General features: G+C 45.0%; 1 protein-coding gene across 2 annotated transcripts in view; it reads left to right on the forward strand.

Annotated features, from left to right (window-relative positions):
- LOC148522809 (regulator of G protein signaling 6) overlaps positions 1–25,877 on the forward strand; it is a 467,525-nt gene that overhangs the window by 347,316 nt on the left and 94,332 nt on the right. For both annotated transcript variants that reach the window (XM_088473778.1, XM_088473779.1), the window contains exons 4-5: positions 15,169–15,219; positions 22,238–22,344. In XM_088473778.1, the coding sequence (XP_088329904.1) occupies positions 15,169–15,219; positions 22,238–22,344 (158 nt within the window). The remainder of the gene's footprint in view (positions 1–15,168; positions 15,220–22,237; positions 22,345–25,877) is intronic.

Genomic DNA, 25,877 nt, shown 5'->3' on the forward strand with positions numbered 1-25,877 from the left:
GGTGATGAGAGGCTGAGGACTGAGGATGGCTGGCTGCAGACACCATCCCTTCTACCCCTGAGGCATCCACAGCACAGTCATCAAGAAGACCTTCCAAGAGACGGAAGACAAGAACTGCAGCCTGCATCGTTAGCAACAGAGAGACAGTGTGGTAACTCATAGTGTATTTTTATTTTATTTAAAGGTTGGTATATCTTTCAGTTAACATTATCATACTTCACATATCACACATGCAGGGGAGGGATGTGCGGGATCGGGGGTGGTGGTGTGATGGTGGGGCCCCCAGATACTGTACATCAGTGTATCGGGCCCTGGGATTTCTGTTGCCAGCCCTGTTTCCGGGGAGTCCTGGAGTTGCGGGCTGCCCCCTGGGACCAGTGTACTTGTAGTGCCGGCTCCCTCCCTGTGACAGGACCCGAGTGCTGCATGTAATTCTACAGTGCAGCACCCGGCTCCTGTCCCTTTAAGGGTGACACCCGGGTGCGGCCCGCACCCCCCTTGTGACGCCACTGTCTACATGCTTCTGTGCCTATTGGATTTCCTGGACATTAGCTTTGTATGACCCTTGCAGCTCGTATGCCCCTGGCTACATGCTAAATCCTTACTTGCAACCCTCTTTATGTACCTGTGTACCAAACCTCTGACTTGGATTTGAATTTGGCTATGTTTCATTATATAGCTAGCAGTTATTGGGATTCAAATTCAGAAAGTTAATGCTACAGCAGGACAGTAACATGCACACCATATAGCATACCTCCCAACATTTCCTCCTCTCTGACCATCACCTTCTCTATTGTAACCTATCCCTCTCTCCTTCCCCCCTCTACCTCCTAAGGCTACCATTATTAAGCGTAACATTGAGGCTATTTACACTGTTGCTTTTTCCTCCCTGCTGGACTTGCTTCTCTCCCCTATCCTTTCTCTCTCCTGCCCTGTACAATGCCTCCCGTACTTCTGCACCGGCAATAACTACTCACCCTTGCAGATCCGCACAACAACCCTGGCATTCCAAATACACCACATACCTGCAAGAGTGTTCACGAATTGCCGAGCGTCAGTGGAGGAAATCACGCTCTAGGGCAGACTTCCTTCATTTCAAATGTATTCTCTCATCCTACAGTGCTGCCCTGTCACTCGCCAAACAATCATATTTTAAGAACCTCATCTCTTCCCAGTCCTCAAACCCTCGGCGTCTCTTTGCCACTTTCCACTCCCTCCTCTGCCCTTCCCTTCCTCTCCTCCCCTCCTTACTCTCTGCCCTTGACTTTGTCACCTACTTTACAGTAAAAAAAATTGATATCCTTGATATATCTTTTCTTGAAATCGGGACAGTTGGGAGGTATGATATAGTGCAGAATAGTATAAAATGGGGTCATGTCTGCATGCCATATACCCATTGCGTGTAATGTTGGGGGCAAAGCCACGCCTCAGTACCCCCCATTACACATCACACTGGGGGCGTGTCCAATGCTTTCCGAGCTGCTAGACTGACCCAACCTCTCTCAACAGTGCTTGGATGCCGCATAGCTGCAAGTGACAGATGACCTCGCTGGCATTGAATGGCCGATATGTTGGCCAGTGTGTACCCAGCATTACAACAGCAGTGAGTGGGGAATGTATTACTATTGAGATGAGGTAGGGAAATGTGTTACTACACAGATATGGGAGGGGAATGTGTTACTACACGGGTGAGGGAGGATAATGTGTTACTACACGGGTGAGGGAGGATAATGTGTTACTACACAGGTGAGGGAGGATAATGTGTTACTACACAGGTGAGGGAGGATAATGTGTTACTACACAGGTGAAGGAGGGGAATGTGTTAACTTTCTTAGCGCTTCTGTCCCAAATCCATTTCTTTCTATGGATTTCCACTAATACACCATTAGGAACTGATATAGTCATTGACAAACCATCGACCAGCAAAGTCAGATATTGTTACAATTGTCTCTGAGGAGAAGTCGAAGAAAAGTATTAACAATACTTATGTTACTTATGATGCACATATGGACACTATATTTTCACTGACCAGTGCTTGGACCAGACTAACTGCAAGATTTCTATAATAGCCAAACACTAGGAAGACAGCAGGCCCTATTCATGTAGACACCAACCATGCACTTGTCAACAAAGCAACCCCCTTCCCCCCTTCCAATTTTACACACACCCAGTCACAACACAACCGGCACTTGACGATTCATGTGAAGTCAGTGGCCATCCTAATTATCAAATGGGATCACCTTTTGGTATAGAAATAGCGCTGGTCCTTTAAGCTTAGTGAGCAAATATTTTTGTTTATGTCATGTTAAATATGAGGTTGAAATATACTTACTGGAGATTATCAAAAAAAACATTTGAGTCACAGGATGTTGTTTTTGCATTGAATACCAATGCAGGGTGAAATAGACTTTACTTGCCCTAAAAAGCTATATTAGTGTGTAATTTTATTCTTTAAAATCCAAGTAGTCTGCTGTCTTTCTTTGAGATGTAAGATATAAAAATTGGATCTATTGACCTGCAAAAGCCTGCACTTTACCTTTGTGAAAAGCATTCTCGCTGCTCAAACCTCCTGGCTCCCGCAATACTTTATAGCCGAAGAGGAAGAAACATGCTGGGTCTTGATTTGATTGAACCCTTATTGTACTGTCCTTGGCAGCCAAATAAAAGAGATATTCTTAGTAACAAATATTACGGGAGAGGAGAAGAAATACGAGCTAAGAGATTTCACACATATTAATTTGGGACATTTCTACAGGATGAAAGAATATTTCTTGTGCATATCATACAAATACTATAGGAAAATGACATTGTTTATATATTATGGAATGGCAGCATGTTCTGCACTAAGATCCCCCATACTGTGCTTCCTTTGGTTCCAATTTCTCTTCCGCCCCCTCTTATTTCCCTAATTTTTGCCTCTTATTTCCCAATTGTTCCTCTTTTGAGTGTGTTATGAAATAATTGTTACACTAATTGAAGCTATTTGCATAAAGGAGGAGTATCTTTTGGAATCGGTATGATATACCAGCTGTCAGGATGCCTCCTTTCAGGATACTGACAGTGGCATCCCGATAGTTGGTATCCTGACAGGGGTCGGGTATTTATACTTACCCTTCCCTCCTAACCCTTCCTTCAGACAGCCTAACTCTAACCCTCCCCACCCCACACCCTAACGCCAACCCTTCCCGTTAGTTCCTGAACCTAAGTCCCCCTCCTTCCTGCCTAAACCTAAGCCTCCCCCCATAGTGCCTAAACCTTAGTTGTGCCTGACCCTAACCCTCCCCCCTAGGGGTGCCTAACCCTAAACTCCCCCCCCCCAAAAAAAAACTTAACGCTAACTGTCCTAACTCCCCCCCCCCCCCCCCTCCCCGCGGCTAAGAGGACGGGCACCTCGGACTTACCTCGTTCTTGCATCCGTCCGTCTGCTTTCCAGCGTCGGGATTAAGATAGGCGTCGACGCCTATCTTAACTCCCTTGTCGGGATATCTGCGTCGGCATTTACTGGCGGCCGGTCAGCTGACTACATCCCGTATCTTTTGCGGTGAACCTATTTATGATGAAATCAGAATTTTATTTTCTACTTCAGGGTCCATAGGGTATCCACAGGATACCTTGGGGTATAGGTGATGACGTCAGTCTTCAGGCACCACAGAGTTAAAGTTTTCAGCCTCCCAGGATGCATCTGGGTCCCTCTCCTATACCCCGCCCCCGGGCCAAGGCATCTCAGTTTCGTCGGTGCCTGGCCGGAGTCGGAGGCACTGTGCAGAGGGGGGCTATGAAGAGCCCCTGAAGTTTCTTTTAAAGGCAGCGCTGGCTGCACATCTGGGAGTACAGCATGGACAGTCAGTACTGACGTCCATGCCGTCTCCCCTACACCCCGCCGGTACCAGAACGCCGGTACTGATCCGGGGATGCTGGTAGACATCTGGGGTCACGGCTAGCGGTGTCCCCAGATGTTTTGGACCATGGCCGGATCCAAGGGGATGCAGGTAAGCAGCGGGGTCCCGCGGTGGGTCCCTGCTGGTCACATGGTCCTGAGTCCCCAGGCAGGGGGCTCCCTGGGGACTGGCTGCAGCGTGGAGCCAGGCGACCAACCTGCGCTTCCACTACCCCCTGGGACAGCGGGCCGCTGCTGAGCGGCATGCGCTGCGGCGTCCCAGGGGTTAAATGCATGCCAGGGGAGCGCGCTTTCCCTGTCTCACAGCCGGCGCCTCCCCTGCTGCACACAGCCTCTCTGCTCTGCCTGATTGGCCACAGTGTGTCAGCTGTCCTCCCCAGGCCGGCCTCCTTCATCTTCTGCTCCTCGGTGGCCATCTTTAAAGCATGGTGAACACTGCTGGAAGCCTGTGAGCGGTGGCATTGCGGTCTGGGTCCCCCAGCATACCTCTCCTCTGTTTGTCACAGGTCAGTGTATGCAGCGCTGAGTCCTACCAGCCTGAGGGTCTGAGTAGTTGAGAATCAGCGCTAATAGTGCAGGGATTTGTTTCTTCTGCATTGTATGTGACTGAACTGCTAGCCTGCTGTCTGTACTTTCACTTTCTACTGTCAGCTTTATTACTGTCCCTGATCTTGCTCTGCTCAAAGCCCTTGCGGTGCGCGGTGTGCAGGGTGTTATTCACACTATACCAATACGTATAGGTGTGAGTGTCACATACTTACCATCATGTCTGAGACTGATTTTCCTCTCCAGCTCATGTGTACTAAATGTAAGGTACCAATAGCGAAGGGAGAGGGTAACGCGGAGGGGTTATGCCCCCAGTGCCTGGCACTGTCACGGCCGATTATGGTCACGGTCCCGGTACAGGAACCTCCCTGGGCTTGTTTCGCTAAGGCGCTTACAACCCTTGTGGGCCAGCTAGCTCCGCCACCTGCGTTTACCCAGACGGGTTTGTCCCAGCAGTCAGTGGTGTCGTCACCCATGCGGGAGTTCCCGAGACAATTGATGGTACCCCACAGTCTCCCTGTCCCTTCCCAGGTTTCTCCGGAGCCTGCGTGGGTTAATACTCTTAACTATATCGGTTCAGCATTTGTCCGATGTTTTACAGGGGGAGTCTGTGTTGCGGCCTCATAACGGCCGGTGGCGTCTTTATCTGCTCCTTATGGGGATGACGATGAGACGTCAGATCATGGGGAGATTCTGGATCTATCTGACCAAGAACCTCTCCGTACCAAAGAGCCGGACGCTAAGTCCAAGGTGTATATCCCTGGTCTTATTCGAGCGGTCCGCTCGGCTTTAGTTATTGAGGATATTGATCCTTTGGTGGCCACATTCATATATGCCTTTTTAAGGATATTAAGGGTGAGGCTACGGTGTTCCCTCTTTCTGATCAATTAGTGGATCATTTAGAGGAGGCGTGGAAAAATCCAGGTAAACTGTTTCAGCCCCAGAGACGCTTAGCCGTGGCTTATCCGTTTGCGGTCAATTATTTTTCTAAGCGGGAATCCCCTACGCAAGTGGATTCACATGTCACACGCCTAGTCAAAAGTGCCACATTGCCTATGCCTTCGATGTCATCCTTGAAGGATGTCACTGACCGCAAGGTGGAGATCTGCCTCAAAGCCGTTTATTCCCTTGCAGGGAAGCATCCAGACCGGCTCTGGCCGTGTGTTGGGTAGCCAGAGCTATGGAGCGCTGGGCGGATAATTTGGAGGCGTCTTTGGACTCTGACTGTTCGGCTGAACAGACCGAGTTGGTGGGCAATCTCCGAGACTCGGCCACTTACATTAATGAAGCGGCCTTAGATATTTGTATGCTCACCTCTAGGATCTCCTCTGCAGCCGTGGCTGCTCGTCGCACCTTATGGTTGCGTTCTTGGAAAGCGGACGCGGATTCCAAAAAGGGATTAGAAGGTCTGGACAGGTACTATTTGGTCCAGATCTGGACAAAATTGTAGTTACGTTGGCAGCAGCAAAATCTGCATGTCTTCTGTCTGCTACGATTCTTTCTAGTGCTGGTGGGTCGTCCTTTTGGCCTCACAGGGCCCAAGGTAGGCCTAAAGTACAGTCCTGTCCACGGCAGGCTGGGGCCAAGAAATTGTCCAAGCCCAAGAATCAGGTCTGGAGTACCAGATGTCCGGCTCCTAGGTCAGATAACAAACCTGCGGCCTGACGGTCCAGGCCTCCTTTTGGGGGACCCCAAAGTGGGGGGCGCCTGCTTCAGTTCGCCCGGTGCTGGTCGCAGTGCATGTTCCAATTTCCCAGAGGGGCCTGGGTTTCTATTCCATTCTATTTTTGGTGCAGAAACCCAATGGGTCTTACCGTTCAATACTAAACCTAAAGGCCCTCAGCAAGTCCTTGAGGGTGCCTCTGTTTCGGATGGAGACCCTGCGGTCCATTATTCTGGGGACTACATGGTGTCATTGGACATCCAGGACGCTTACCTGCATGTCCCTATTTTTTTGCGCCATCAGCAGTTCCTCAGATTGGCAATCTGCAACGAACATTTCCAGTTCCGGGCACTGCCTTTTGGCCTGGTGACTGCTCCACGGGTATTCACCAAGGTCATGGCGGCTCTCCTGCGGACGCAGGGAGTCCGACTGTTGCCTTATCTGGACGACCTCCTGTTGATAGCGGGGTCTCCAGAGTTTCTTTTACACCATCTGGATCTGACGATTGCGGTACTGCAACGTCACGGCTGGTTGACAAACTGGCAGAGGTCCACTCTCACCCCATCTCAGAGGATCCTGCACCTCGGGGCCTTATTGGACTCCAGGCAGCAGTGGATCTTTGTGATGGAGGAAAAGATCCTTGCTTTATAGTTGAGGGTGCGCAGTTGTCTGCAGTGTCGTCGAGTGTCGACACACTTGGCAAAGAGATTATTGGGCTCAATGGTGTCGGTATTCGACATGGTGGAGTACGCCCAATTTCACTCCAAACCTCTGCTGCTATTGATCCGGTCCAGATGGAATGGATTGCCTCAGTGTCTCAAGTCCCAGACGATGGGGCTCACTCCGGATGTTCGCCTGTCTCTAACCTGGTGTTTGCAGACGCCCGTTCTGGGTGGCGAACTGGGTCCTGTTAACAACGGACGCCAGTCTCCGGTGCTGGGGAGCTGTCACGGGTCCACACTTGTTTCAGGGCAGGTGGACTCGGGCGGTAGCGGAGCTTCCAATAAACATTCTGGAGCTCCATGCGGTGTCAAGAGCTCTCCAGCGGGCACAGCCGGTTCTCCAGGGTCACCCTGTGCAGGTCCCGTCGGACAACGCCACCACGGTGGCCTATTTAAACCAGCAAGGAGGAACCGGGAGAGTGGTCTTTATACCAGGACGTCTTTCGGAGTCTGGTGGACAAGTGGGGTCTTCCAGAGATAGACCTCATGGCGTCCCGGCACAACAACAAGTTGCCGGTGTACGGGTCTCGAACATGAGACGAAAAGGCGTCTCTGGTGTATGCCCTGTCCGTCTAGTAGATGTTCCAGTTTGCCTACCTTTTCCCTCCGTTTTCCCTTCTTCCGCGGGTATTACGGAAATTCAAATCAAGAAGGAGGTACGCTACTGTTGATAGCTTCCGAGTGGCCCAGACGGCACTGGTTCTCCGACCTCCAGAGTCTGTCAGTAGACGTTCCTCTGAGGTTACCATTACGACTGAATCTGCTGTCATAGGGTCCTTGTCTTCACCCGGACCTGACTCGGTGTGGCTGTTGAAACGGTCATGCTAAGGTCCAGAGGGTTTTTCTAGCTCCGTGGTGCAAACCATACTAAGAGCTTGTAAACCTTCCTCGGCAAGAATCTACCATCGTGTGTGGCATACTTTCTTCCGGTGATGTAGACCTAGAGGTTATTCCCTTAGGGAGTTCCGCCTGTCTAGGGTGTTGGCTTTCCTACAGGCTGGACTGGATCATGGGCTTCGCCTGGCTTCTCTGAAAGTGCAGGTGTCTGCCCTGTCAGTCTGGTTTCATCGTAGGATTGCTGCGCTCTCTGATGTGCACACCTTTATGCGAGGTGTTCTTCGCATTCAGCCACCTTTTGTTCCACCGGTGGCGCCTTGGAATTGGGCTGTGGTCCTGAGAGTTCTCTAGGGACCGCCGTTTGAACCACTGGACTCAGTGGACTTTAAATGGCTTACAGCTGAAACCATATTCCTTCTGGCCATTGCCTCGGCCAGACGGATGTCGGATTTAGGGGTTCTCTCTTGTAGACCCCCTTTTCTGAATTTTCATAGGAATAGGGCGGTGCTTCACACTCGTCCGGGATTCCTTCCCGAAGTGGTATCCAGTTTTCACATCAATGAAGAAATTGTTGTGCCGGCTTTCAATTCACCTGGACTTTCAGTGGGTGACGCCACTTGGGATGTTGTGCGGGCATTGAGAATTTATGTTGATCGCACTTCTTCTTTTAGGAAGTCGGACGCCTTGTTTGTCCTCTATGGCTTCCGTAAAAAGGGTTGGCCTGCTTCAAAGTAGACTTTGGCAGGCTGGATTCGTATGGCAATTTCAGAAGCTTATCTTCATGAAGGTCTTCCAGTTCCCTCCTTGGTGAGGGCTCATTCCACTAGGTCTGTGGGTCCTTCGTTTGCAGCTAGACGTGGTGCCTCTGCAGTTCAGATCTGCAAGGCTGCTACGTAGTCTTCTGTCAATACCTTTGTGAGGTATTACGCTTTTGACATCTTTGCCTCTCAGGATGCTTCCTTCGGGCGGCGGATTCTCCTCTCAGCACAGGAGCGTCCCCACCCTTAAAGGATACTGCTTTGGGACATCCCCAAGGTATCCTGTGGATACCCTATGGACCCTGAAGTAGAAAATATGAGATATGGTAAGAACTTACCCTTGTTATCTCTATTTCTACGAAGTCCATAGGGTTCCACAGGACTCCCGCCCTGTCGCACCTGTACTGCAGATGGGCTTTATTCTGGTCACCGTTTTTTCCGTCTCCCTATGGTGAGAATGTGATTCTTGTGAGTGTCCAGATTTTTTTCTTCTCTCTCTTTCTTCTCCTCCTCCGGCCTATGGCTTGTGACGTAACTGAGATGCCTTGGCCCGGGGGCGGGGTATAGGAGAGGGACCCAGATGCATCCTGGGAGGCTGAAAACTTTAACTCTGTGGTGCCTGAAGACTGACGTCATCACCTATACCCCAAGGTATCCTGTGGAACCCTATGGACTTCGTAGAAATAGAGATAACAAGGGTAAGTTCTTACCATATCTCATATTATTAGGGAGCTCTGAGAACTAGCCTATGAATATTGTGACTATCAATAATTCAGGCTGCAAACACCCATAGACACTGATATTTTGGACAATAAGGAAGAGGATTATTTCATCGCTTAATGTCATCCAACAAGTTTTCTTTTTTAAAGGAGTGGACAATATACAAGTGACTATTTGGCATATTTGCTTATTAGAATGACATACTGTATAACTATAACACAATACTGGAAGGGAGTGCAGCACTATTTGATTTTCTGTATTGGATTCGAAGGTGGGACTCCTTTGTCTGCAGTCAGACCCTGAGGTTTTGCTGGTTATCTGAGCGCTGATTCAACTATTGATATTTTATTCATGTTACACTAATGACTGTAAATTGATTAAATATATATTCTTCAATAGTTTGTATTTATTGAATCTATCAGATAAACCGTTTGTTATCACATTGCATTCTTAACATGTATTAAACCACTGCCTTTCAATAAAAAAAAACTGTATACAGGTATATATAATAAAAAAGATTAAGAGAGTGAAATATGGGGACTTACTTATCATTGGTGAGACGTCCTGCACGTGGTTGTGGTTGTTTATAGCACTGCTATTACCAGCATCAATCCCTGCCGGCGATTAGACGTGCTGGTTTTCAGTTCCAGTGCACATCACAAATCGGCTAGCTGGGCCACATTTGCACATAAACCCGATTGCTGGCTCTGTTAATAAACTGATGCGATAAGTGATTTATAAACATCCTACGATACCAAAAATCAAACTTATCACCTCATATTGATAAATATTGCCCCATGACCCTCGGAAATACCAAAGTCTCCTGTGAAACAGGATACAAAACATTTGTTACACAATGTTATTTTCTCACACAGGACCTCATTCAGAGCCGCAAAATGCGAGCGTTCGCTCTGAATGAGGGCGGGCGCTTCCTCTTTAAAATCTGGCCTCCTGACCACCCACAGCTTTAGCGAATGACCAGGTGATGGTCGAGACCATCGCGACCATCGGGGCTTGCGATGAGACCCTTGGGGTCGGGTCTTGTCTTCTGCAAGCCCCAGGTAGCTTCCTGCTCTAACAGAGCAGAAAGCTACCTACTGACATCACTGCTGACGTCAGTAGGGTCGCCTACAAATGGCAGGCGTTCCTTCATGGACGCCTCCGTTTGTCCGGCTACCCCCCCTCCCCGCCTACAAAATGGGGCGAACTGTCGATCAACATCGACAGCCTCCCCTTTTGCAGCGAGCCCCGGAGCAAGTGAATTTGTCACTCGCTCTGGAGCTAGTGCACGCGCACTGTGGCCGCTGCACTTGCGCAGGGCCTCACCATCGACCCGCTTGCGAGCGCATAGGAGCTTGGGAGCAGGTCTGAATGAGGTCCACAGTGCCACGAATTTTCCAGGTGCAAATATCTTCAGTTGAGTTTGCTCCTAGGCTGTAACTCTAAAAAAGTCCCTAAGGCAGCAATTGACATTAGCTATCAGAGACAAGCTGTGAAAAGCTTAGCTGAAATTAACCCCATATTGCCGTTTTCATACAATACATAACCCCTTTAGCACTCACTGAAGGGGTTATGTCATCCTTCCAATATTTAACAAATAACGGTAATGTAGGATTACTGCTGTCTGTGACTGCATCACTCTCTCCAACTGACCCTCGCGCATGCGCGTGACATAGAAGTCAGTCGCTGGCAGCAATAGGCTGCCAGTAGCTGAGCGGAGAACCCCGCCGACAAGGAGGACGTTGCTGGATCTCGCCAGAGGGGTAAGTAATGATGAATACCAGTGTGGCATATTTGTTTGTTTACGATACTAAAATAATGATGCCGCTGGTTTTTAGGTTTGTTAATAAATGTGGCCCTCATTATGGAAACGGGAAGTTTTGTAAACATTACAGATATCTGTGATATTTCTAGTGTTATAGCAAATCTACTCAGTGTTGCCACTCAGGGCTGGATTAACAATGGGGCGGGTGGAGCTGCAGCTCCAGGCCCCATATCAAAATAGGCCCACTACTCACAGATCCTGCTGTGTGCTGCTGGAGACAAGAAGAAATGTTTTTCCAGCCTGCCAGCAGCGGCCATCTGCTGCCCCTTGCACTCAACAGCACGGCAACTCTCCCCCCCCCCCCCTCCTCCTTGCCAGGCCAGCCGAACAGCCCTCGGTCTAAATACAGGGCATAATTCTGTTACATATGGCGGCGCAGTATTATGCTTTACAAGCCCTCCCTGCGCCACACACACTTCGCGACTCCCCTGCGCGACGTCACACACCGCCGCTACACCACCACGGCCAACAGCAGCAGAGCTCAGCAGAAGGGGATATATCCACTACGGTAAATACAGCACAGGAGATGGTGATAGGACTCCTGCTGCTGTCTTCTGGACAGGCCAGAACAACATAGGGTGCCTCTCATTTGGTACTTTGACTATGGATGCACACAACGTGGGGCACATGCAACTTTGTAACTACTTGGACGCATGCACAGTTGAAAAACATCGGACATTTGCGTGAATATCTGCATCACTTCTGACTCAGAATCAGTCTCTGTATCAGTACTTTATTTGTATTTTAAATGTGACATTGCTGTCATTGCTTAGTAGCCATATAGCTTTTTCCTTACCAGCACTTTTCTGTGCATATTCCATGTTGGGAGGTCTGATACCATGGAGGCTGGACATTCTGAAGTGAATATACTTGCCTGCTCTCCCAGAATGGTCAGAGGGCTCCTGAATATCGGGTGGTGCTCCCGTCCATCGGAAGAGTAAGTAAGTCTCCTGGAATCGACCGCCCCCACCTCCGTTGCAGACCGCCCCCCCCTCCCGGGGCCACCCACTTCCTGAGCAAAAGTGGGCTGAATCGCGTCATTGTAGACCTGCTCCCCGCTTTACAGTAGAGATGGCTAGTGAGTGAGTGTCTCAACACACTGACTCGAATCATTCAGATGAGTGAATGATTCGAGTCACTCAGTGTTTGGTGAATCGAGACACCCACCTCCCCTAGCCTCTCTGTCAGTGGCAGCTACAGTGAGTGACAGCTCCGCCCCCTACACTGCTGATCTGACCTGAATATACTTCTGTGCACTGTGTCAGATCAGCAGTGTAGGGGGCGGAGCTGTCAGCGACTCACTCTGAGTCGCCGGCTCCCCTGCTGGCTACAGCACTGCATAACCTAAAGAGTTGTGTCTCGAGACACTTCAGAGTTGAGCCATGTGGCTCAACTCAGTGTAGTGAATCGTTCTGCCCATCCCTAGTGTTTGGTGAGTCGAGACACCCACCTCCCTAGCCTCTCTGTCACCTCCCCTAGCCTCTCTGTCAGTGGAGCTAGAGTGAATGGCAGCTCTGCCCCCTACACTGCTGATCCGACCTGATTATACTTCTCCACTGTGTCAGATCAGCAGTGTAGGGGGCGGTGCTGTCAGTGACTCACTCTGAGTCACACAGCTACTGCCAGAGCTCGGGGGAGTGCACTGACTCTCCTGAGTCAGTGCAGAGGCTTGAGCTGGGCTGCTGGGGGGCGGAGCTGTCAGCGACTCACTGAGTCGCACAGCTACTGCAGGGCCTGGGGAGTTCACTGACTCAGGAGAGTCAGTGAGAACCCTGAGATGAAGTGCTGGGCTGCGGAGCTGTCAGCGACTCACTCTCAGTCGCTGGCTCCCCTGCTGGCTCCAGCGCTTGCTCTATCTAAAGAGCCGTGTCTCGAGACACTTCGCTGAGTTGAGCCATGAGGCTCAACTCAGTGCAGTGAATCGATCTGCCCATCCCTACTTTACAGTGCCTGTAATATCAGCTCTGTACAGCAGGGGCGGGGCCACAATGACGTGACTGAGCCACCATGCCCCCACACTGCACTCCCACTGCCATACCACGCCCCCTGCTGTGAGAAGGACGCCGACCTGGCTTTCCCGTCCCGTAGGGGGCAGCCAAAGAGTAGGTAAGTCTCATTTAAGAGCTTCATGGGGAGGTCTCACAAAGCATTTGCCAGGTTCAAATGCTTGATCTGTCAATTTGCTTTTCTGTGTGAAATGGGTATAAATGACCCGTAGTCTCTTTAGTAATCGGGATTCTCAATTACATTAACGTTATAACATTAAGTGCCATTTTTCTTTTTCTTTTTTTATGTTACGGGTATGTTAACTAGGAGTGTGTCCCTTTATTCGTTTGTAGAGTCTCACATTACACTATTATTATAAATGAAAAGGTGAAGGAGATCGAGGTTCACTAGTCACACCCCCACGGCGCTGGTCGCATACCCTGCGGTGGCACACAATAGGTCCTTTTTAAATTTCAGCTCCGGGCCCAAGCAGGCCTTATGTTGACACTCCGTGTTTTGAATGTTACAGTATACAGTATTTTATTTTCTGATTAAACATGTTTCCTAGTTCTATAAATTAGATGGCTGTTGAATTTAAAAATACATTTATAAATTACTGTTTTCTTTTGTGTTGATATTTTTTAGATTTCAGGGTATAGGGCCCATTGTATTTATCAATATGTTCCAAAAATACTGTTTTCTTCTGCCTTTCTAAGGCAACTGAGTCGGGTCGCACATGTACAGTTCTGAAAGCCTGGATTTGGTCTTCCAGTAGCAGTTTCAATTAAAAAGAAAAAGAAAAAAAAATGTTAAATTTGAAACTTTAAAACAATTTTTTTTAAAGAAACATTTTTAGTAATAAAGCATGTTTTGCTTTTCTGATCCCCACAATCGGCACGAGCTGGCAACAGCGATCAGAGGACAACAGCGATACTTCCAATGCCGGTATCCGTCTTAAATAAGCAAAAGCTAGCTTCCCCATGCACGGAGGAGCTATTGCTGGCATTATTTAAATGTTCCTTTGGAGTGTCAGAGAAATTACGGTATTTTATATAGGCTGGGTCTGTGTTCATATAAAGATAAGTGTTTTATTTATTTAATTTCTTGCATATTTACATCTATTAATTTGATTGGCAAATGCATATAGGTAGCTTTGGTGAGTTAGAATGAAATACCATACCCATACCAATGGTTGCATTACATTTGTGCTGTTTGTTCTGTAGCTAGGATACGCCTTCTCTGAGTGATCCAGAATACACTTTTGCATCGTAGCTGTTTCATTGTTTCTGCATAAATATCAGAAGGTGCTGGTCTCACATAGAACACTTATTCACAAATACCATGAGATCAGGGGAGCCGAGATGGGGAGGGGAGCGGATACTTATTACCAGGGCCTGGGCTTGCTAGAGGGGCCCCCACTCAGCCATCCCCTTCCCTCCTGTTAGCAGCAGCAGCAGCCAGCACACATTGGGTGACAGGGTGACTGCTGCTGCAACTGAGCTCAGCAGTAGTCTCTTCTGCCTGCACCTTATTGGAGGGGGGAGAGCGATCGCACTGAATTGGCACCCCCTTCTGGATAATAGTTTGTTAGTTTTTGGCAGGGGGTGTGGCCACGCCTCCTTACATTAGGCCTTGCCCCCTTGCCATTACCTGGGCCCGGCCAGGCTCTCTACAGCCCTGCATGAGATTACTTTGCACATGTATTGTAGCCATACCCTAACTGCAGGGCCACATGGGCCTGGAGCTGAAAATGACCAAGGGGGCCTATTATGAGAAGCAGAGGAGGTGTGACCTGTGCTGTGTGGGTGTGGTCAGTGCCATGTGGGCGTGTACCCCCCTATACTTTCAGTCCCAATGTCTCCCTAAATATGTAATAGAGAAAAAATGCTTAAGTTTGTGAGGTAAATAGAAATACAATTTTACTACTTATGATTTATGGCTGACCGTGTGGAGAGCAGATGACCATTCAACATCATGTTGTCATGACAATGGGCCTATTTTTATGTTGAGGCCTGGAGCTGGAGCTCCATCCGCCCCATTGTTAATCTGGCCCTGCCTAACTGTATTACCTATTTCTTCTGGTTTTAGTAATGGCTGATTTCGTGTTCTTTTTAATAGTAATTACAGCCATATTGTGTTTGTTGATACATTGGTTACTTTACAGTATCTTGTTCTTTGCACTAAATCTATTACTCTCTATTTTATTCTTCTAGGAGCTGACATTGTCCAGTGGCTGATTAAGAACCTCAACATTGAAGACCCAGGTAAATACATTTATTACAATACAGCTTGTTTTACAGTATAACATTGTATAATGTCATAATTCCCACAAACATATACCACTCATTTCCATGGTGCTGTAATTTGTAAACTTTGTACTTGCGGCTTTCTTATGATATCTGTAGTTTTTCCCCCCAGGCATTTCTGTCATTACAGGGGTAATATACTAGTAATTGCACAGCCATCGATCTATCACAAACTCTAGTACATGAGTGGTAATCAGAGTACAAACAAGCTTCCTTGACATCTTAGGGGCTTACAGTATCTGTCATAAATCATATTTTACCCCATTAATATCACCTCTCACCACGGCTTCTCAGAGTGATTTCTCATGAAAACCCCTCCGAGTCAGCGCACCTGATAAGAGTTCACTGTGTACTAAATAGCTTTCCTCATACTTCTGGAAACCATCCTTGCCGCTGCAGTGCCCGTACATGCACAGTGAAACATCACCAAGAAGAGAGCGGGGGACGTGTCCAGCCTACAGAGGAGAGATCAGAGGTCCCCCATAGGGCGTCAACTATTGGCAGGGGCACCAAATTGGGAGGCCTTTCTGGATCCCATAACAGACCCCCTTGGTGTTCCTGCAGTCGTTCTCCACCGCCTTTTGTCGCCGGTGCCATCTTTTGTGTTATATTTTTGGGAAGATGGCACGGGTAAAGGTAAAGACTGTCACTGTGCCAGAGCCTTTTCTATCTTCACTGCATGCACCATCTTCTGTAAATATCACACAAAAGATGACACAGCCAGCAAAGGGCAGGGGGCTCGCTGCATGGAGTACTGGACACAGACACTACCAGGCGTTAATGCTCTACTGCTCAGGGGCCACATAATTTATACAGAGGCAATGATTAGCCATCGCTAGTGTAGACCACATAAATACAATCTCCTTGGACATCAAATACTGAATGCGATTAATTGCATCTGTAAAGCTTCATAAGAGGATCTAGCAAGATCCTGGAGGACTTGATCCTGGAGGGTGTCTTAAGCCGGTCATTGACTGTACAATTGGTGGAGCGACTGCAGTATCGCAGTATTTCCACTGTTGTTTTGGGTTTTTACACGCTTTACCTGGTTTGCTGCAGTTTCCGCTTCTGGATTTTCCCCCCGGTTTTTAATGTTAAGGTATATTATTTCCACCTCTGGATTTTTTTCCCAGTTCGATAGAATTAACTTTTCAGTTTTTTTATTTTTTTTTATTTTACTATAGTTAGTTTTGTCTGCTCTCCTGTTATGTAATAACCACAGCATTTTAAGAAACAAAATGTGCCAGGGAATTTTTCCTTGGAGAACCAGGAGAAAAACTGGTAGAGACAAGAAAATCATAACATTTAAAAGTGGAACTACTCGACGGCACAATTATCGACAGGCCTCCACACAATGCAAGATGTATGGAGGCGACCAGTGCTGTAACAGGGTGAAGTTCGGCACTGCCCAGAACATCCTGAGGACGCGACAGATGACTGTACAAGCTGCAGGGTGTGTGCCCGGAGCATCCAAAGTACCCTCTGAGCGGCACAGCAGAAGCGATACTGGGGGCAGAGGCCACCCCTAGAGCTCTGTGCCCTACGCGACGGCACTGCTCTCTCACCCTTGTTACGGCCCTGGAGACAATCTTCATTTACCAGCAAGCTGGCGGCTGAATGGTGGTCAGTAGGATCTTACAGGTCTGATAATGAAACGATCCAGAGTCTTTTTCAGCCATTTTCAGTATAAGACCAGCTTTACTGCCCTGGGAGTTTGAAATTCTGGAGTCAGTATATTGAATTTGCTATTTCGAACTGGGACTTAAATATGAGCCTGGACTTTGGGCGGTATCCAATTATCAGCTGTAAATTACCGCTGCTAATGGATCTCCTGTGGGCTATCCAATAAGCCCTGAAGTCCGGCCCGACGCCGGCAATTATCTGGGATTTTTTTTCGGGACCCGATGTGTCCCAAAAATTAATTCCCAAAACTTGCCGTGTATTCGCCGGCGCAGTGGCAAATACGCATAAGTCTATGAACTTATCATGGATCCTATGTGTTTTCGGACAAATTATCCTATTTGTTCACATAAAGGATAAGGTGATAAAAAAAATCTGCGAAAACGGGGATTATCGGCAAAAAATCTCTGTTTTTCGTCCCCAGGGCTAATTGAATACCGACCTTTGTATCCTAATTACATATTTTAGTATATAGTTTCATATGTGACTAATTGAATTTGTTCTATTTGATTTATTTATTAACAGTTTCTTATATACAACTGGTAAAAAACATTAATAGAACAAAACTGGGTAGTAACAGACAGACATAGAGGTAAGAGGGCCTTGCTCGCAAGCTTACTATCTATAGGGAAATAGGTGTTGCTACACAAGGATAGGTGCTACATATTGCAAATTGGTCCTGCCAGATTGCAGAGGTTATTGGTGAGCTGTATGATCCAGTCACACAGGAATGTTGGCCTTGGGTTATATATTCATATTTTAATAAATGTATTTTGAATTTTAAGCCGTGCAGTGATAATGGGGAGAGGCTGAATCTGATGAACAGGGACAAAGCCCGGCGCATAACACTAGCCACAGAATAAATCCCATCATTCTCACAGTAGCAAAATATTGCTGAGCATTCAGTTTTATGAAGATCAGTTTTTTTCAAATATGTTTTTGCAACAACCACAACCTCTGATGGCAGTAAACATATTTCCTCCTTCCCAGCCATGAAAGAGTTTGCCATTAGTCTGCTGTGATTGTAGATATACATGTGTGTCTATAGGATGCCTGTCTTCCATACTAATGAATCATGTCTGTTTGAAATAGATTGCTCCCCTGAGTCTGTGTTATTTTTATAGATTTCTCCAGTTAAAAGTACCATTAAATGTACCTTAATCCATTCCTCTCCAATTGTCATCATTCTGTCTATAAGATAAATGTACAATGTACGCTATCTCTACAAATGAAAGGGTATGCTTCTTCTGTTAACATTTATTTGCATCACTTTTTGTATTACAAAAATGTTTTAGCTGTTCTCTCATTCCCATTGCCATATCTCATCTGCTGCTGTAGATTGGTGCATGCATGATGTCTTTATTATTGCAGAAATCTGCAGCTGCAGAGCCTCTAAACTCCCTACTGCCCGGATTCTTTTTAGCAACCATTGCACAGGGCTCCCCCTATTGGGAAGTAGATTTATTACATTTTTATTAGAAAAAGAAAGTTTTAAGTTAACACACAAACAATACTTACTCCTATCCAGTTGCCATTCTTCTAGCAAGTCATTATTACAGGCTCGATTAGAGGAACTTCGTTTCATCCCCTTTTGAATTGATCTAATTCTACATTAATATTATATAGTAAAATACACCCATTAGCTATAATATTTAAACATCTGCAATTAGGCTGCCATTGTGTAGGCCTCCCTCATGCTACCAAAACAGCACTGACCCTTTGTGTCATGAACTCCACAAGACCTCTGAAGGTGTCCTGTGGTATCTGTAAGTTGCAAGGTGAGGCCTCCATACCTTGGACTTTTTTTTCTAGCACATCCCTCAGATGAAGAATCATATTGAGATCTGGGAAATTTGGAGGCCAAGTAAAAACCTTGAACTCCTTGTCATGTTCCTGAAACCATTTCTGAACAATTGTTGCAGTGTGGCATGGTGCATTATCCTGTTGAAAGAGGCCACTGCCATCAGAGAATACTGTTGCCATGAAGGGTTGTACTTGGTCTGCAACAGTGGTTAGGTAGGTTAGACGCGTCAAAGTAACATCCACATGAGTGGCAGGACCCAAGGTTTCCCAACAGGCTTGCCTTCTTCCCATAGTGCATCCTAGTGCCATCTTTTCCCCATGTGAATGATGCACAAAGACCCGCGAAAGCTATCACTTTACGACACTGCTGTTGTATAGAGTGGAGAAACGCGTACGGGTTATCTCCTTCTGAAGTTGAATCCCTGGATAAAAGCTTTGGATGCTCTTCAGACTGTGGATATACAGGGAGCCATTCTGATACCTTCGTCACAAGAGTTGGGTATTACACAAGTCCGCTGGCAGCAAGCCGCTCTATGTGCAGATATAAACGTGACTTCCAGTATATACTTGTGTAGCCATCTGCAGTTCCCAATACTAAAACAGCTGTGAACAGCGACTCCGGGCCGACCTAAAACTGCATCAATAGGGACATCCTGATTTATACCAGTGATCCAGCATCTCTAACACCTGTTTGGAGAAGTGTCTTAACTACTAACTTTCTACTGTACCTAAAGTTCCGGCAAAATTATAAGATATTGGTCAGTATTGGTATTGGTTCAAAGATCCAGTGGAGGCACCTGTCTTTACCCAGGGATTGATACTGATACAGATTTTTTAACCACACTTGATCACTGATTAAGAATCGGGACACCTACTGCAGAGGTGGTTCCTAAAATGTTTTAACTATCTAATGTGGGTAGGATCTATAGAAGCTTGAGATCATTTAATGAATTGTGTTTGGATTATATTTGTTTATGAATACATTTCTTTGCGATGATGTTTGCATTATTTATTTATTTATTTTTTAAACATACTGTATTATATTTATTCCTTGCATAGCGCTCCTTTTTTTTGGGCAGTTATCAGGTTATATTGATAGGTAAAACTTATTCCAGACTATGTATTGTATGTATTTGGGGGTAACAGGATTGACCCCATTTTAGAAGCAGCTTGCAGGAATACACTTTTATTGCGAGTTGATATATTGTTGCGCCCAAATTAAATATTATTTTTATAATATATTGAGACACTTTACTAAAAACTCCTGGCGGAGCTGCTGTCCCAGCATCAATTTCTTTGGCCAGTTAAGAAGAAAAATAATTTCTTAGTGCTGTGATATGTGGCAATAAGAAATTCTAGTTTCTGGGGCCAAATAACATATGATAATTTGGCCCCTAATACAATGTCTTCCATGCAGGACTCAGTGTCCTTTACACTTATTATAAATGAAAAATAGTAAAACGTTTGGTGCCCACTCTCAGTGCCCTACATGCTACATAAACATCAGACAAACATGCGGTTGATACATCATTGAGCACAACAGAAATTTTTAACACTATAGTTGAGTAACAGTTTCAAAACTGTTTCATGGAATGTTCACCTCATTCAGTATTTTCCTGCAGAAGACTCTCAGTGGAAGTTATACTGTACATAAGTATACCACAAAATTCCTCCTATAATATTTATTCTGCATAGAATTTCCCAGTTATCTTAGGGCCTGATTCAGAGATAGACACAATGGCAATTTTTACGCAGATGGAGTGATTGTTTGCCAACACTGTACTGCGCATGTGCAGAGATTGCATTGCGATCACGCCTGCACAGAGGACCCACCCGCAAAATCAGTGACAGTTAGTTAGCGTTTGAGGGTGGTTAGAAAACTGCAGGCGTGTCTGACCATTTAAATGCTGATAATGGACATGCAGAAATTAGCCACTGCTATCTCTTTAGCAACACAAGAGTTTTCTGCGTGTCAGGAGAGCTGCTGAGCCTGTGGCTGGTCAGGCCAGGCCCTCCAAGAACTGCATTGGGCCCTGGCAAAAAGGGGGCATGGCCTAATCATGGTAGGCGTGGCCACGCCCCCTTACTTTAAATTAAAATAGTTTTGTGGCGCTGCGAGCTTTCGAGGGGGTCGCAGTGAGCCCCCTCAGCCCGGCACATAACCAGTGGGGGGCGCGATCAGTTCGATCGCTCCCCCCACAGGCATAGGAGACTGCTGTGGCATTTTTTTAGCAGCCACGAGCAGTCTCCCAGTGCAGCCCAGCACACAGCAGCATGTGCTGGGCTGCTGTGATGTAAGAGGGGGGGAGCGGTGCTGGACCCGGGCCCCCGCCGGGCCCCTCCAGCAAGCCCAGGCCCGGGTTATTAGTACCCGCTCCTCCCCCCCCTCTCGGCGCCCCTGGGTCAGGCCTGCAGCAGATGAAGCATGGCTGCCTGCTGTGCATCGATGGGGCAGATGTTTACACTGTTGCACATCATCATACGGATATGAGAAGGCAGCAGTGGGCGTCCCTATGCTCCGCTAGCAACTGCGATCCGTGAGAGAATGCAGTTGCGTGTGCATTACCGTCCATCTCTAATCAAGCCCTTAGTTCTACCTGGACCTCTACCTTATTTTATCTCAACCACAGCACAGAGTAGAAACAATTCATACCGTCGTCACCCCAGCTCTGTCTATTGACTAATACATTCACGTGCAACATTTTGTGAAATGTAGACTACAGTGCAGAATGCCATTCCACATTACAATTTATACATATGAAGTATTAGAACATACACTAATATATAACTGTTAAAATGTGGGGAATCAAATTATAATAAAGTGCTTAGATAGTTTTAATATTTTATTTATTTATATAGTGCCACCAAATTATACATTTAGAGATCATGTTAATCATTCATACAGTATCTGTCCCTGACCCATTGGAGTTTATAGTTTAAATTCACTACTCCACAAATGCACACTACTGTAGGCTCCATTAACCTACTGGTATGTTTTTGGATTCCAGGATGAAACCTGTCCCTGACCCATTGGAGTTTACAGTTTAAATTCACTATTCCACAAATGCACACTACTGTAGGCTCCATTAACCTACTGGTATGTTTTTGGATTGTAGGATGAAACCTGTCCCTGACCCATTGGAGTTTACAGTTTAAATTCACAATTCCACAAATGCACACTACTGTAGGCTCCATTAACCTACTGGTATGTTTTTGGACTGTAGGATGAAACCTACAACAACACTCAAATTCCACATAATTCCCTGGCTGAAATTGAGCCCATGGTCCCAGCGCTGGGAGGACTACATGTATACAAGTTTATATAACAATACCTGTTCTGTTCCAAAGAGCTTATGGTCCAAATAACACTACTTACTGATAAATGTATAATCACCAAAATGGTACAGTGAGTGAAGTATAAAGTAACCCATTGGGCTAATAAGGTAACCCTAAGAGAAATACATAGCTAACCTTGCCTCGTTCTCTCTTACAGTTGAAGCAATACATTTAGGAAGCCTTATAGCAGCCCAAGGTTACATCTTCCCGATATCAGATCACGTTCTCACATTGAAGGATGATGGGACCTTTTACCGTTTTCAGGTAGGTGAAAATGGGAATGTATTGGATGTAACCTTAAGGCTAGAATGATTGGTGGAGACTGCACTACAGCTGACAGAGCATAGATAACACAGCGTGCACCAGGATTGTTACTGGCTATGTAACATGGCTGTCGGATTTAATGTGTATTGCTCCTCACCTCTGTGGAGAAATAGGCCTAAACAATGTGCTGCGGAAATGGTCTCATACCAAAATGCCATAATTACTGTATTTGCACGTTGTCTTTTTTTCATCATTAATTATTAGCAAGGAGATGAGCTTGTTTTAATTCAATATTTTTTAATCATTTTTTGCATTGTTAATGCTCCAGCTTTGGGTAATTATTTCAGTTTAACCTGTGACGTTTTAAAGACATTAACACATAAATTAATTTTCCTAATCAATTTACTTGCTGAGGAAAATGAAGTTCTTTCAATGGTGATGTACAAATAAATGAATTATCGCTTTACAGCTGACAAATTACATCAACTGAGATCTATAGTCTAGAAAAAGAAATGCCCACTACGATCAACCTTATTTACGTCTCCTGGCTAATCATAATAATATGCTGTTCATCACAAACAAATTGTGACTAAATACTGCATTCATTCTATTGATTTATTAAGTTAACTTTAATGTAGTTTGTTGTTCAGTTTTTGTAATGGTGTTACCTTACATACCAGTGATAGGAAACTTGACATTCTACAGGGGCCACATTGCGCAAAAAGGCTGAAGTGAAGAGTTGAGAGACTCATACTGCCCTAGGGGGGGGTGCCCTGATGCCCATCACTGTTGCTTACAGTTTCATATTTTTGGCAGCCCATGAACAATTTTCTGCGCTATTGGTTTAATTTGAATGAAGAAAAATCTGAGCCACAGGAGAGTGTCATGGATCTACGTCTGAACCCATATCCATATATTGAAGGTGGAAACTTTCCAAACTCCCACAGTGACATTATAATGCAAGCTTGAATTACTTATATAGGTCTGTCACCAACAGGGGTAGATTTAGGGGTCAGGCTGATCCTAGGCACAAAATTAATGACTGCCCCCCACGCTCAGTTTTATTATTTTTATTATTAAGTTATAAGCCCTCATTTGCCAGTATTATACTGTATAATATAATAATCAGAGCCGTAACTAGGCATTTTGGTGGCCTGTCCCAGAAAGACCATTGGTGCCCACCCCTATACTGTAAAAGGGATAGTGCCAAACATAAAGGGGTGTGACCTTATGGGGATGGGGCATAGCCACACAAAAGTACCAATTGATAGTAGTGTCTGTTTATATTACACCGCCTACTAGTGTCTGTTATTCACTTTACATCACAAAGTAAGTACCCCTTACCCCTTTACTAAAACCGCTTGTGGTCTCGCGCCATACGTATTAATAAATTATTAATCCAGATATTTTATTGTTTTAAGGATTCTAATACTCCTCTAATATTTTTTAGATTTCTTTTAATTTTTATTTTTTATTTGTTTATATTTTTATATATAATATATAAGTGTTTTGAGGAGGTGCTACTTGACAATCTTGATTAATACATAATTTAGAATACAGAAGAAGAAAAGACAATATTTAATGCCAGGTGCACTAATTAGATCCAATAGTTTTTTTTAAACAATCCTCTGGAGAAGATATGGTAATAAAACATGATTTTTTATTAGTTCTCATTAAAAGATATAGTCCAAAATTAGGCGAAATATAGTAGAAAATAAAAAAGGTACTAATAGTAATATGAAAGATGTGTGTTAGATATATAGAAAAAGTGATATAGATTTAAAATGAATTCGGACCTATTACAATCTATTGTCCACCTTCCCGAATTCAATATTATATGATGATATCAGATTATGAGTGAGTACTATTAGATAATAGGAGAGCAATATTATAAATATTACATTGCTTCGTTTAATAAATGTATTGTTATTAGAATGGTCTTGCCGATAGATCACTATATATGACAATAGCTCTTATATTGGGTCACAGAAATGGAGCACTTCTCTTATCTTTTCCGTTTCTCCAGTTAGGTCTATATATAGGGAGTCTCAGGTATCTCAATATTGTGCATTAATGGTTGGAATAAATCCGTTTCAATTCAGAGACACACTTCTCTCATTCCTTCCTTCATAGCTAATTGCTTGGTTTTATATGTTATTGCTATGTCACAATGTATAATAGTATCTCTTTGTAATAAAGTAACAATGCAGTTACGTTCACAGTCCTGAGATGTAATCCTATAGCTGGATATATAAGAAATGTGGTGCATACAGATCAATTCCTGCATTGTGTTAGTTTCATTTACAAAGTTGGAATTATTCCTTTTAGGTTCAAGAAGGCGTTAATCATCTCTGCATTCACAGCTGGTAGCTTCTTTTATGTCATGTATTGTTACTTGGTTGCAATATTTGATAGTATTCCTTCTTTCATTTAGCAAAATAGCAGTGAAGTTTAGCTCACATGTCATAGGGTGTAATCCTATGATTTATAGGAAATGCAGTATGGTCAAACCTATTTCTGGATACTATCAGTTTATCTTCCCCTCATTCTATTCAACATTAATATACTCTTATATATCGTTATAGCCTCCGTTTGTATCATAATCGGGATTAGGTATTTGGTGATTCAATGCATTAGGTACAAGGTTAGCATAACATTGCTGAGCCGGCAGCAGCATAGGCTATGCCGACGCGCATTTCGCCGAGTGGCTCCTTTATCAAGGCCAGAATGTCTTCCGTGTCTCCCTCTTATACCATCTCCGTAAATCCTATTTATCTGTTCAAATATCTCATTGTCCAGCTCGTTATCTGGTTGGTGGCTACGTTCCTTCTCATATGTCTGGATGTTATGACATCATCTTATACATTATTTTCATTCTATCATTACTTTGTTAATAATATCAGTCAATTAGGGTCATTAACAAAATATTTCTCTTATACAAATGTTTTGTCCCATACATATGTATTTACTACATATCCCTATAACATGGCTATATAGTCCATAAATTTGGTAACCTAAAAGATCGTATTTTTTATAGAAAGAAAAAATAAAACATATATTGTCAATTATCTTACAGCTCATTAGTGTGTACATGATATTTTAGTTAGTATAGGTTGCTATTTTTGTTTATTATCTCTGACCATTTTCTTGCCGTGGAATTTGTATAATATTATTAGTTGTTACATTGAATTATAATACATTACCATCCGAGAAATCAAATGGGATAATCTAGATTGCTATCAATTTATCCCTTCATGATATCATTTACTGCATTGTTTAATTCTTACATCTAGTAATGTTTCAAATGCAGATGATTTATCCTATAAATGTATATGTATTGAGTATCCTTATAAAACAGCAGTATAATCCATCAATTTGGAAATTTGAAAGATCATGATTTTTGTAACAAAATGAATTCCTGGCCATTTATAACCTTGCCTGGCCATTAATAGTCCCCCCCCCCCCCCCTGAAAAGCAAACAAACACTTACTGACGTCTTTCCCAGGCTCTGCAAACACTGCAAGAGACAGAGG

This window comes from Taudactylus pleione, unplaced genomic scaffold (assembly GCF_031769625.1).
Source record: "Taudactylus pleione unplaced genomic scaffold, aTauple2 ptg000139l, whole genome shotgun sequence".
In the NCBI taxonomy this organism is placed as follows: Eukaryota; Metazoa; Chordata; class Amphibia; order Anura; family Myobatrachidae; genus Taudactylus; species Taudactylus pleione.